Below are 12,775 nucleotides of genomic sequence, written 5' to 3' on the forward strand. Positions count from 1 at the left end.
ATAGACATCAACAGAATCCTGTGTCTGCAAATTATCCTGGAAGTTCCCCTCCACTGGGAAGGAGATCTCAGATGGTGAATGGCAAGTACTTGCTGAATTTTCAGTATGATCCAATATCCCGTTCTCAACCAAGAGGGCCTCCACCTCCTCTTCCAAGAAGGCAACGGAAGAGAAGGCCATACAACAAGGATTTGTTTCTGCAGGCAAATTACAGATTCATGGTCCTAGATACAGGAAATTATTCTCCCCAGTCGATGGATCCAGATAAAATGTTGCAGTGGGAGGATATTATATGTGTGACATATTCAACCCCCTTCCCAGTTCAGTGCCCAATTTGTTTGGAGTATCCTCTGTGTCCCCAGATAACCTCATGCGGGCATATTTTTTGTTTCCCATGTATACTACAGTACTTGATGCTGGGTGAAGAGGATCACAAAGGTGATTGCTGGAAAAGGTGTCCTTTATGCTTTGTGATGATATCTGTCAAGGATTTGTATACTGTCCACATAACAAATGTCAAACAATATCAAGTAGGGGATAATATTGAGTTCACATTTTTAACACGAAAAAAGGATTCATTTACTTTATCTCATAAAAATAAACAAGAGACAGATATTGCATCAAGTAGCGATGGAGATTTATGTGATCCGTTTTCCAAGTTCACACTCACATCAGATGTAGATCTCTCTGTTAGACACGCAATATCAGATCTAGATGGCTGGCTGGCCAGAGCTGATTCAGGGCTTGTCGATGACCTGGAGAAGCTTCCATATGTTTGTGCTGCAATGCAACAACTAAAACAAAGGAAGAAATATTGGAATGAACATAGGGCTTCTGACATTTCTTCAAGGCTTATTGATTCTGAACATCAGATACAATTGACAGCTGCAAATGCTGTGGATGCTGATGGTGAAACCCATTCTAATGGATCAAGGATTTCCACTGTAGATTTCCAGGACCAAAGTAAGGGAATAATATTGGATAAGTCAACTGCTGAAGCCTGTCCACATCAAACTTTGGAAGGAGAGAAATTGATAGAACAAGAAATCAATCCATCCTCATCATATGAGGAGAAGAATGGTGTTCAAAGGCATTCAAATGGAATTGGAGAGACGAAGGAAAGTGATTCTTACAATTTCTTCCAGGTTTGATGACAACTTCATGCTTGTCTCTGTATTACCCCCTATTTAGTTTTCTTCATGTTTTTCTAATTGAAGTAACAAGTGTTTCACCTTAAGAATTCTATACTGATTCTGTTGAGCAATTTGGCATGATCGTATTTGTAAGATATAGGTAAGATATGTTTAGACTACTAGTGTGTTTAGTCTATGCGGGGTTTGGCATAGGATAAGTTTAGGTTTTTAAAGGGTTTGCATAGATGGAAGGAAGCTTTAGTTATATTATAGTTTTCTACATTTTGGATGTATTTTAAAGTTGTAGAGAGGATAGAGTGTAATTGAAGGTGTGAGAGGGAAGACAAAATTGACAAATATGTTGAAAGGATCATGTTGCATGTTGGCAGCAAGAAATGTCAAAATTATAGCTTTATTTTAGATAGAGAGAAAATGTGTGCTTTAGTTCTAAAATCTAATTAATCTAAAACAATTTGGGCTGGGGTTTGGGGTTGTCAGGTTGAGAGTACATTATAATTGTCATGGACCATCTCTCCGCAAAGGTTAGGCTGTTGGTAACTCGTGAATGGTTTTATATTTCTAATACACTCTATATACAAATTCTGAGCTTTAAGTTTGGATAGAGCACGGACCCACCCTACCTTGTGCTAGAATTTATAATTTTGTTTAGAACAATAGGATGTTAAGTACTGGAAGAAAGTGGAAACCATACCTTAAAAGCTAAATATTAAGGGGAAGGATCACTTTCCTTGAATATAACATCAAGTATCCCATACTAGTCGACAAGGGATTTTGGGCACCCCATAATACTCCGAGTCCCTAACAGTACATCGACCTTAGAGAGCTGATGTCCACAACAGCTTCACTCTATCAACGCCAATCTAGTGGTAGCCATTCCACAGTTGTTTATTAGTATCAGGTATTCACCGTATCAGCCTATAGGTGATTAGCCATTCCACAGTCGTTTATTAGTATCAGGTATCCACCTTATCAGCCTATAGGTAGCCCTTTCTGTATCGTTGACAAGGCTCTGACACTATTGTTAAGTACCTAAGGAAAGTGAGAAACATCGCCTTAAAAGCTGGCTATTAAGGGGAATAACCGTTCTCCTTAAATACATCATCAAACCTCCCAAGTCTCTAACATAGGATAAGAAGGATCAAAATCTATATCATTTTTCTATGGAGGCTCTGATATTATGTCATTGACTGATTATTCTTAAAGCACTAATAGAAGAGGTACATAGATCAATGATGTTTCTGTGTAACCCTTTCCTTTGGAGGATGAACACTAAATGTGGGAGATAATCAGTTTATTCTCTTAGATCAGTCTTCTAACCTGAAGCTGTAGTATAAAACTAAGATGCTAAATTATATATGAGAAATTAATTAAATTAGGGTTACTATAATAGCAATGACAATATTATTAGCTTAAATTCTTAACCAGTTCCCTATCTACCTCTGATGTCTTGTGACGTAGTGAGCTGTGCATAGATAGATAAACAATGCAAAGGTTAAATAAATTCTACAAATTTAGTTCGCTGGCCTGGATAGCACATTTTCAAAGGTGGCAAACCTTAACTTATTGGATAAAATTAAAACAAACTGCAAGTAATGCTTTAGTCAATATGAAAAAAGTATAATAACATCACTTGGGTTGCTTTAATAAAATAGCTTTGGTGACAATCTATTGGGCTTTTCTTGGATGCATTAATAATGTAGCAATCTATTGATCGGCATGAGTTTCAACAGCAAGCTTCTGCATAAGACTGTACTCCTTCCATTTCACTTTTCACAAAAAGTACACATAATAAGAAATCACTAACTTCAAAAATATTGGAACTGTTTAGGCTAAATTATTACCTTGAAAATTTTCTTTTCTCTTACCCTCGATTAAATGCTTAGTGCACATATTTGGTGTACTGTAGTTAGGACAAAAAGTATATAAACATTCTGAATCTAATCAAATGCCAAATATTGTTAGACAATGTTTAGTTAAGAAGTGACTTATTTTTGTGGGTTGGCAATAGTTCAAGACATGAAAAAATGTCAAAGGAAAAATGAAGGCAAAGATCATTTATGGCCGGTCAATTAATGTTGTTTGTTGGTACCAAAGCTATATTGATTTTCTTTTCCTTGAATGATTGATCTATTTTCATCATGTCACTGTGGAGAGTACTTGTTTTGTTGAGATCTGTGGACAGAATACTATTATTGCCTGCGAAATTGCTTAGTTGGTTTTTTTTTTTTTGTTTTTTGTTTCTCTTTTTGCTTTGTTTTGTTTTGTTTTTTTTTAAATGACTCTTATACTTTAAAAAGATAAGGCAATGCTTCATGACTCCATTATTACTTTTCGTATGGTATTGTAAGAATGCATAATCTTTTCACATTAAGATCTGAATCGCCGATAGGTTTGGTGCCCTCCCTTGCAACTAATTGAACTTTGGTCAACTGTAGTGCCAAATTGTTTACACTAACTCATTCTAAAACTCTCTCATCATTCCTGACAATTGGACAAATTTAGAAGAATTACATTGAGATGAGGAATTGTTTCTTTTGCTTTTATTGAGCAATTTACAAATGCCTTATGCTTAACAACTTCCTATTTATTACCCATCTAATGATGAAATTTGGTTGTTACCATTTTCATATCTATTTCAGGCTGTGGATGGCCAGCATATAATTCTCCATCCACTGAACACGAAATGTTTACTTCATCATTATGGGAGTTATGACATGCTTCCACACAGGTTTGAACCAAATGAAATTATACTCCTATTAGTTGGTAACAAGAAGTGCTTCTTGGTTTGCGTGATAATTCAAATGCAATTGTCATATTGTGGAACTTTTTAAAGTTTATGGAGATAGAAATTGATTTATTCTAAACTTCAATTTTGGGTTCATAAACATGTATACACCACAAAACAAAGCTTTTAAATCTGTAAATTCAATGCTCATAAAAAATAAGGTTTGGTGCTATAGAAGATGCATCTCACACAAACTAGTAAGGTTTTACCATACTTATTGCTCATGATAATAAATATCTATTAACATCTACAGAATTAATCCTTAATTGTAGGCTAAGATAGTGATACTTAAATCAAAGTATGTTTGGGTTGTAATTTTGGCTCAAAGAAACAAAATCAAGTACATAATTGGCGGAATGCACCTATCATGAGAAGTCAGAAGTTGCAGCAAACACTGCATAGCCTTGTGTTGTTTGCTGGGTTGATTAGGTGGACTAATTAATGCCATTTTCCTTTGTCAAAGATTGAATTTTCAGTAAATGTCATATTAGTATGTTTTAGTTTCAGTTGGAATGTTAATATTTTAAGTAGTACTACTTGACAGTTGATATTAGTACATGTTAATATCTATAGTTTTGGCTGCATCTAATGGCCTTTTGACCAGAGTCTACTGATTGCAGAATAACGGGAAAGATTCTGCAAATGGAAACGGTTACCCAGTCCGAGGCCATGAGGAGGCGATATAAATTCTTAAGTCATTTTCCGTTGACAACAACTTTTCAGGTGCCCTTTAAAAGAAAATTATTTAATTCGAAGATTCTGTTATAATTTATAATAGGTATTTGCTAATTTTTCAGCTTTGTGAAATTGATTTGAGTGAGATGTTGCCTCCTGAAGCACTGGCCCCATTTATGGATGAAATAAAGAAGCGCGCACACCAGAGGAAACAACTCGCAAAGAAGGTATTTAGTTGTATCCTTGAATATTACATTTGTAGATTTCAAAAAGGCAATCAGACTCTTGCTGCTCTGACTTACTTCTTAGTTCTCTCACCCTTAATGCTTGTGTAAAAGAACTTGACGTGGCTCTGTGAAATTGTAGTTATTCTGTGAAATTTCTCCCAAATTTTTATGGATGTCATATTTTCTTGATTTGTCTTGTCTCCCCTTGTTTGTCTGCCATTCTGTTGATCTGTGCCAGTGGGGCAAATTGTTTTAATGAAACCTTGTCAAGCTTGGGTCAGGCTTGGGCTCGTGGGTTGTTGAAATTTGTTGGTGCGAGTGTGAGATAACAATTAAAATTGGCTTCTGTAATTTTTTCTGTGGCTAAAACTTCTGCAATCACCTGCCTTTGAAGAATTGAAGTCATGTTATGTTATTATTCTAGGAGCAAAAGGAAAAATTCAAGGCGGAAGCTGCTGCCGCTTATTCTTTTCCCATTCCAAGTTATAAACTTGCTTCGTATGATGACACTCCAACATTTTCTATGGATGACTTTGAAGGTAACATGCTTTTTGGATGTTAGAAGATCAAATTAGTGGTACATGACTTACATACTTGCACCTGGACTTTATGGCATTTTAAAGTGTTCTGCATTTGATTTGGCTTTTCAATTGCACATTGTCATCTCTTATGGGGTGTATAATTTTAATGTTTTCCTTTTTATTTTAGCCTTGGGAAATTCAGCTATGTCATCAAGTCCTCCAGTTGTTGGGGAAAGAAAAACATTCTCAAATGTTACCCGGCTTGGATTCGCTGCTGCTCATGATTCTCCATCCTTACAAATCCAAGAAACCAGCAGTACCCATAATAATAATACGGTCACTAGTCCTACTGGCACAACAGGTATAGTGAGATTATGTAAATTTGGTATTTTTCTGCTCACCAAAATGTCATGCACTCGTGCAATTGCTGAAGAATGAGCACCCTGCTATGAGGGCCTCAAGCATGTTTTATGTTCTAAAACAATTTGATCCTGTAGGTCCGAGAAATGTGGAGACACCATCATATTCCAATGTTACATCCAGAGCCGAATCAAATGTAAACATGAATGCACCAAACACAAATGACTTTGGGAAGAAGCGGAAAAAGCAAAATCGAGTTCTCCTATCGACATCTGGTGGCAGGCGTTACTGATTACTCTGGATTACTCTATAAGATTGTATGTTAGAAGGCTCCAATTTCATCCCGTGAAGCCCGAAGTGAAATTTGCGACTCCATCTAGACAATTTCAGTGTAGTTATCTACCATCTTATGGATGACATGTATTTTATGCGCTTGATTTCTTGTAGATAGGTATAGACGTGTGGAGAGAGAGAATAAATGATGTCATAAACAACCAAGACACGACGGTTTTAAGTACACTTTGAGATAGTTGATTGTCTTTTTGGTTTATCCAATGTTTATGTAATGGCTTATGGTCGGAACAACACATTGTACAAGGGCCACATTTGCAAAACTTGTTACTTGGTTTGTGTTTGTTGCGAAGGAGTCGTCTCTGGGAGGCCATATGCAGGCTGGGGTCAAAATAATCCCGATAGGGCTTTCAAAGTTTAGATGCTTAAAGGGTTTGGCATGAGAATTTTCTTTCTTGGTTGAAAACCAAAATGAAATGGATTCTTCGCTGCTGAGGAATGTGATGTGGTGGTAAAGCTGTTTGCCTCAAACACAGCCACACCAAGTTCGAATCCTAGTAGTTGCTAGGTTAGGGTGGGTGAGTGTGTTTGACTGTTCGTATGACAAAAAAAATTGGACTCTTCTGAATCACTGCACGCAAGGGGTGTTTTGCGTTGTATCAATGGAATTACTTCGTGAAAAGTGGATACGCCACACACCCCTGAATATTCCATGTTCAGTCATTTTTACATATTCGTATTCTTTCAAGTCATGTATGATGTATCATTTGGGTTGCTTATATATATATATATATATATTTATGTGTGTGTGTGTGTTTGTTTTGGTGCTTAAAAGATATTGCCTGATTGTTAAAATAGATTAAATAATAAGCCCCCAAAAGGCACCATAGAATCCTCCGTGCCTGAGTTGGTCTTCATCCTTAGAATAGAAATACATTTTAACATGTACATCTTGCTTGATTATAATGGGAGTAGTTTAAATAATTGCAACTTCGTAAACAGGCAAATTTTAGTTCTAAAGGTACAAGAATGTAAACCAACTTAAGCTAAGAGCTTACAGTTTGCAGTAGGATTATCTGTTAGAAAACATAATTATATGTTAATTCAAAAATGAGATTAATATTGTGTAATGTTAGTGCAAAACAATCTCATATTGATCTTATTAGTGGATCAAATGTTCTCAAATGGCATAGTCTTTCTATAATCAATTAAGAGGTTGCGGATTCGAATTCGAATTTCATATCTTCGGTAAAAAAAAAAAATGTTCTCATTTGCAAGACTTTAAATAGGCAATGCGTTATAATTAAATTCTTTAAAACGAATCATGTTACAAAGCCATCCCAGCTTAAACTTAATTGATTCCTCAAAAAGAAATTATAAGATCACGTTAGCAAAACACAAATAGTAGTGGCAAGCTAGTGTACTGTGTAATATTCTATTCAATATCTGGAAGGCAAGTGTATATACAGCCTGTAACAGCGTAACACTCCGTTCCACATTTCATTTATCTCCTGATCTCCTCAAGCAAGCTTGGTCGTTGTTTCAGTGTTCACGTTTTTCAGAGCCACAAAAACGTCGTCGTTTCTGGGAACACAACTTACACTGCTGCATTCCGCGAACTTCATTAGCCTTGATCTGAATCTAACCCCCATCTCTCTCTCTCTCTCTCTCTCTCTCTCTCTCTCTCTCCGTGTTTGAGTATGAGGCAGCACAAGCTGCTATCATCATCAGCGAGCAATAACAGGAGACCCAGGATTCTGTATCTGGTGTGCGCCGTTGCATTGTTCTCTCTCCTCCTCTTTGCCATTCAATCCTCTTTCTTCTCAGGTAATTAATTAATCACAATCAAACTCCCCTAATCATTGGTTAACAAATTATTCAAAATTGCGCACCCAATCCGTTGCGTGTGATTCTCAGCTTCCTCCAAATTGCACTTTTTCCAGGTTCCCTCATTTCAGATCGCAACAGGGAGCAAATTAGTGTCTTGTCAAACTTCCAGTCCAGTGTTCAGCAGTGTGTGGTAGCTACCCATTCCTTTTCTTTTATTTTCTGTCTTTTTATTCATTTTGGATTTCTTCCCCCGGTGGTCCTATGGGTTTGTTTATACTAGATTTGAAATTCAGTTGGTGTCTGTGCTGTGTTTTCTATAGCTAATTGTGGAAATGATACATTGTAGGTAATTTTTTTTTCTCCATTGAACTTTGAAAGGACTTGACAGAATAACGAGCAATTTGATAATTTTGTTACTATAGAATATCAACTTAACTGAAGACAGGCCAAACACACTTATGTGTTTCTTTTGAATAACATGATTATGATTTGTTCGTGTATAACGATTTTTGGTATTCATGGTTATGAATTGTGTCAATTTTTGAGAAACTAAAGTTCTGGGATTTACTTTTTTGTGCGGCCCGGTATATTTGTTTAGAAATTTGACTTGTTAAGTAGTATGGAAACCAATGTTGAGCTATGGAATTGAAAACAGGCTAAAAAGGGGCTTGGACTCACTGCACAAATTATTGACCACTGTAAATTGATCCTTAAATATCCTGAAGGCACCAACAGCACCTGGGTATGTCTTTTATGCTCTAATACTTCTTCTTTGATTCAATTTCCACCAATAGCAAAGTACTAACTTTTGAATCTGTTTTGATTCTTGCAGTACAATGCACAGTTTAAACACTTTGAACCTTTGGAGTACAAATTTGATGTGTGCGAGTCAATCTTGTTGTGGGAACAGGTGAACCACCATTCTTTTATCACTGTGTTTTAAGTTGCTTCTTTTCAGTGTGATTCTGTACTTAGTACTGATATGTTGAGGTATGGCAGTACCGTAACATGACCACAATTCTAACCCGAGAATATCTAGATGTTCGTCCTGATGGCTGGGTAGATTATGCTCCACAAAGAATTGCTCAATTGTATGAACCTTAATCTTCTTCTCCTTCTTGTTTGTGACTACTATAAATGTCTATTTCATTATTTATGCTTATTCACTGCAAGCATCTTGCTATGAAGCAAGTCTAATTTCAGTTTTCTTCTTATAGGGGGGCCAAAAAGTGCTACAATAAGACTCTCTGCGAAGAGAACCTCAATATACTATTACCAGCAAAACCACCTTTTCATCCACGACAGTTTCGTACTTGTGCTGTTGTTGGAAATTCTGGAGATCTTCTGAAGACAGAGTTTGGTGAAGAAATTGACAGCCATGATGCTGTTTTCCGTGATAATGAGGCCCCTGTTAATGAGGTATACTTCTATCAACTCATCAATTACAATTCTGACGTTATGTGATAGGATAGATGATAAGAAAAAAAAGAAGGATAAACAAGACATGAATTGAAATTGAATAAGAAAGATACATTAAAATTGAAATACAAATAAAATGGATAGATTGAAATTGAATACAAAGAGAATCACTCTACTTTCTAGCCAATTTCTTGATGCAACAAGAAAGAGACTCCTTAACCTAACTTGTCCACGCCATAGTTTGGGGATTGAATCGAAGGGACTCCTCAACCTTCTATCCAATTCTCCGATGCAATGAGGGACTCACTCAACCTCACTTGTTCACATCATGGTTTTATCACTAAACCAAAAGGGGGTTTTCAAACCTCTAATTACTGAATACTACGATTACAATAGTTTATGAGATATTTATAACCTCTTATTAGGTTAAAACAAGGAAAACCTTAAGCTCACGAACACAAAGCCCAATCTAGTAACTAAATAAACAAAATTAAAATACATCAAATTAAATTGAACATTCTAAAAATATAAACTATTAACTTCTAAATAATATTTGAACTCTTCATATTACGAACATTTGAAGCACGTATCAATAGAGCTTCTAGTGGTTTTTTTATTTAGTATTGTCTCTTACCAAAAGTTTAGCTTTTGCATGTCTTGATATCCAGATCCTTTATCTTTGGATAAATGAGACTGATCACCAGCTAATGCAAGCTCAATAATTATTCTTCTATTACAGTACAAGATGCAATAGTGATTAAGAGCATCAAATTCATTGGTTTACTGTTTTAATTAAGGCTCTGAACTACATAGGGGGAAAATGATTTTTCAAACACTTATTTTGTCTGTCTTTGAATTGTGCAGAAATATGCCAAGTATGTTGGTCTTAAGAGGGATTTCCGTCTAGTTGTAAGGGGTGCTGCTCGTAACATGGTCCCTATTCTAAATGGATCTGGTGAGTTATTATTTATGAGTTATTTTAACAAAAATATCAAACGTTTATTGAAATTAGTATTTTAAATGTCAGGTGATATTAGTTAAATGGGTATATGTTCACAATCCTAGATTTACAAATGGCTACTTTGTCATTTCTGTGTGCTATGTTGCTTATCCTCATCTTTTGTTGCCTAATCCTTTAATACAAACTATACTTTCCATTATTATTTAAATTATTCTACACACAGATTAATCTATTAGAAAGCAAAAGGTAGTTAGTGAATAAGTTAAAAAATAACAAAAATTATATTGTGATAAGCCTGTTATATTAGATTCTTTTAATTGTGTTGAAGAATTAATTTATTAATATAATACGCCATTACACCTAAGCAGTTGGTCTAACTGTCTAACTTAGACGTTTTTGTGGATCAACTGGGAGACAGTTTCTCAATAACTAGGAGCCAGAAATCTGGAACTTACAGTGCACTCATTGATATTTTAATCCCCTTTTTCTCCTTGCATGTGTGAGTTCTTGAGTTGTATAAGATCAGAGGATTAAAGTTGTTGCTCTTCTGCAGATGACGAGATATTGATAATAAAAAGTCTAACGCACAGAGAAATCAATGCCATTATAAAGGTGAAAATCTGTTCTTCACTTAATGCTTTTGGTCTATAAGCCTGCTACAGACAGCAGAAGCTCAATTATCGGAACAAGTTTATCAACATTCTTTTGACCCCCTTTTTTTTATGGCAGACTATTCCAAATCCAGTCTATCTATTCCAAGGGATTGTACTACGTCGAGGTGCCAAAGGAACTGGGATGAAATCCATTGAGTTAGCACTCTCAATGTGTGATATTGTTGATATATATGGTTTCACTGTTGATCCAGGATACACTGAATGGTGGGTTTCTCTATCTGGATTTTGGTTTGGTTTAGACAATATGGATTTTATGTTTTTTAGTCTTTGTGATAGTTTCTAGAGTATTCATACACATGCTGCTCTTGAATAGATTTCCCCATTGATACCCCAAAACTTTGCTTATTATTATTTTTTTCCCCTTATTTAATGTAAGTCTGCAATGCCAATGGGTCTTTTTTCTTTTCTTTTTTGTGATTTTCTTTATCTACAGGACAAGATACTTTTCTGCTCCAAGGAAAGGACACAATCCACTTCAGGGTAGAGCATACTACCAACTTCTTGAATGCCTTGGGGTATGTCTTTTCTTTAGATAAAATCTACTTAGTATATTTTTATGGGTGTTGCTAATATGTGTCTTATGGACACATTTAAGAGTACCACAAAAGGAAACATTTGACTAAAAAATTTTGAAAAATAAAATTTTTTACATTTGCAATGCATTGAATACATCAAAAACCTAATGTTTCTATTTATACTCTTAACATATGCCTTAGCGCTCATTTTGGCTACATCCTATTATTAACTTTTCCTTTTTCAAGTTTTGACACATGGTTTAATTTTCAGTTAATAAGGATTCATTCCCCCATGAGATCAATGCGGAAGCAAGACTGGTCAGATGTGCCAAGTAGAGAAATGATTAGCCAAGCACATGCAGCAGCAAAACAATTGAAGCTGAGTCAATCCAATCAAGCTGGCGACTTAGGGCAGTTTGGCAGTTGCAAGGTGTGGGGTGATGTGGACCCCAAAAAAATGGGACCCGTATCAGGATCTCCGGACATGAGTGATGTAAGGAAGAAATCAAATTATAATAAATGGGAAGTCATGCCTTTTAAGAGTTTGAGGAATGAAGCACAGGATCACTATATCCAGATGCAAGGGGTGTCTCTGTATAAAATGGATGGCAATAGATTGGATGATCTTGTGTGTGTGAGACATCCCTTAAAATCTGATGTGTAGATGGTGTCTCCCTACTAAGGTTCTTTCTGATCATTGGCCCAACTATTTTCTAAATGGAATATGGGATGAAGTTACCTTCTATGGCCTGCTTTGTATATTTCCACAGTAGTTCATTTTTTTTCTGCACAAATTCTGCAGCTATCAGAGAGAAGCTAGAATACCAAATCCATGAAGGGAATCCGTATGTATGATTTCATTGACTTTAATATTTTATACTAGAAAGTGATTTATTGTAGGGGATAGGGATTAGAGATCACAACATAGGAATTTTGACTACAGAAGTTTGTTGTGCTTCCTTTTGTGATTCTGGTGAGTTCGAAATGGAATGCTCTTAATAGTGCAATAGATGTCTCATCTATTAATATTTGGTTGGTCTTAGAGGTATCTGTAAACATATCACTGTAATGATCAACAATCCTAGAAAAATGTTGGTCTGATGTTTTGAACTAGTTTTACACGACATTAAAATTACATTTTGGAGTTAAAATTCTTTGGTTATTTTTATTTTTACTTTCTTCTCTTTTGGAAAAGCTCTCATGCTACTGCCAACTTAATGGATTTTGTTCCCGTGAGGCTTGATCTTTGCTGAATGTACTTGTTCATCTTGTTCTGAAGTGGTATTCTTATTCTATTATTAAGCCTTCATTTTTGTGTGAGGTCCAAATTAGTTGGATCTTATACTTAATACAATAGTAGAAG

At 35.6% G+C, this 12,775-nt stretch overlaps 2 protein-coding genes across 2 annotated transcripts in view; both read left to right on the top strand.

The window, feature by feature from the left end:
• The window catches only part of LOC107604863 (RING finger protein 10), a gene marked incomplete in the record, with an annotated part of 8,175 nt that extends 1,549 nt beyond the window's left edge, over positions 1-6,626 (top strand). Inside the window, 7 exon segments of the mRNA XM_016306569.2 lie at positions 1-1,145; positions 3,794-3,882; positions 4,560-4,662; positions 4,737-4,841; positions 5,266-5,380; positions 5,550-5,723; positions 5,860-6,626. Coding sequence (XP_016162055.1) covers positions 1-1,145; positions 3,794-3,882; positions 4,560-4,662; positions 4,737-4,841; positions 5,266-5,380; positions 5,550-5,723; positions 5,860-6,014 — 1,886 coding nt within the window.
• On the top strand, positions 7,421-12,570 carry LOC107604862 (sialyltransferase-like protein 1). The gene is made up of 11 exons (XM_016306568.2): positions 7,421-7,840; positions 7,957-8,033; positions 8,499-8,585; positions 8,676-8,753; positions 8,843-8,934; positions 9,061-9,262; positions 10,127-10,217; positions 10,777-10,835; positions 10,953-11,101; positions 11,331-11,412; positions 11,684-12,570. The coding sequence occupies exons 1-11, from the start codon at positions 7,714-7,716 to the stop codon at positions 12,074-12,076; spliced, it is 1,437 nt and encodes a 478-aa protein (XP_016162054.1). The 5' UTR covers positions 7,421-7,713; the 3' UTR covers positions 12,077-12,570.

This window comes from Arachis ipaensis, chromosome B06, assembly GCF_000816755.2.
Source record: "Arachis ipaensis cultivar K30076 chromosome B06, Araip1.1, whole genome shotgun sequence".
Classification (NCBI taxonomy): domain Eukaryota; kingdom Viridiplantae; phylum Streptophyta; class Magnoliopsida; order Fabales; family Fabaceae; genus Arachis; species Arachis ipaensis.

Coding starts and splice junctions, on each gene's coding strand:
- LOC107604862 (XM_016306568.2), top strand. CDS start 7,714: ATGAGGCAGCACAAGCTGCTATCATCATCAGCGAGCAATAACAGGAGA. Junction 8,586..8,675: donor AAGGCACCAACAGCACCTGG/GTATGTCTTTTA, acceptor TGATTCTTGCAG/TACAATGCACAGTTTAAACA. Junction 11,102..11,330: donor GATCCAGGATACACTGAATG/GTGGGTTTCTCT, acceptor CTTTATCTACAG/GACAAGATACTTTTCTGCTC.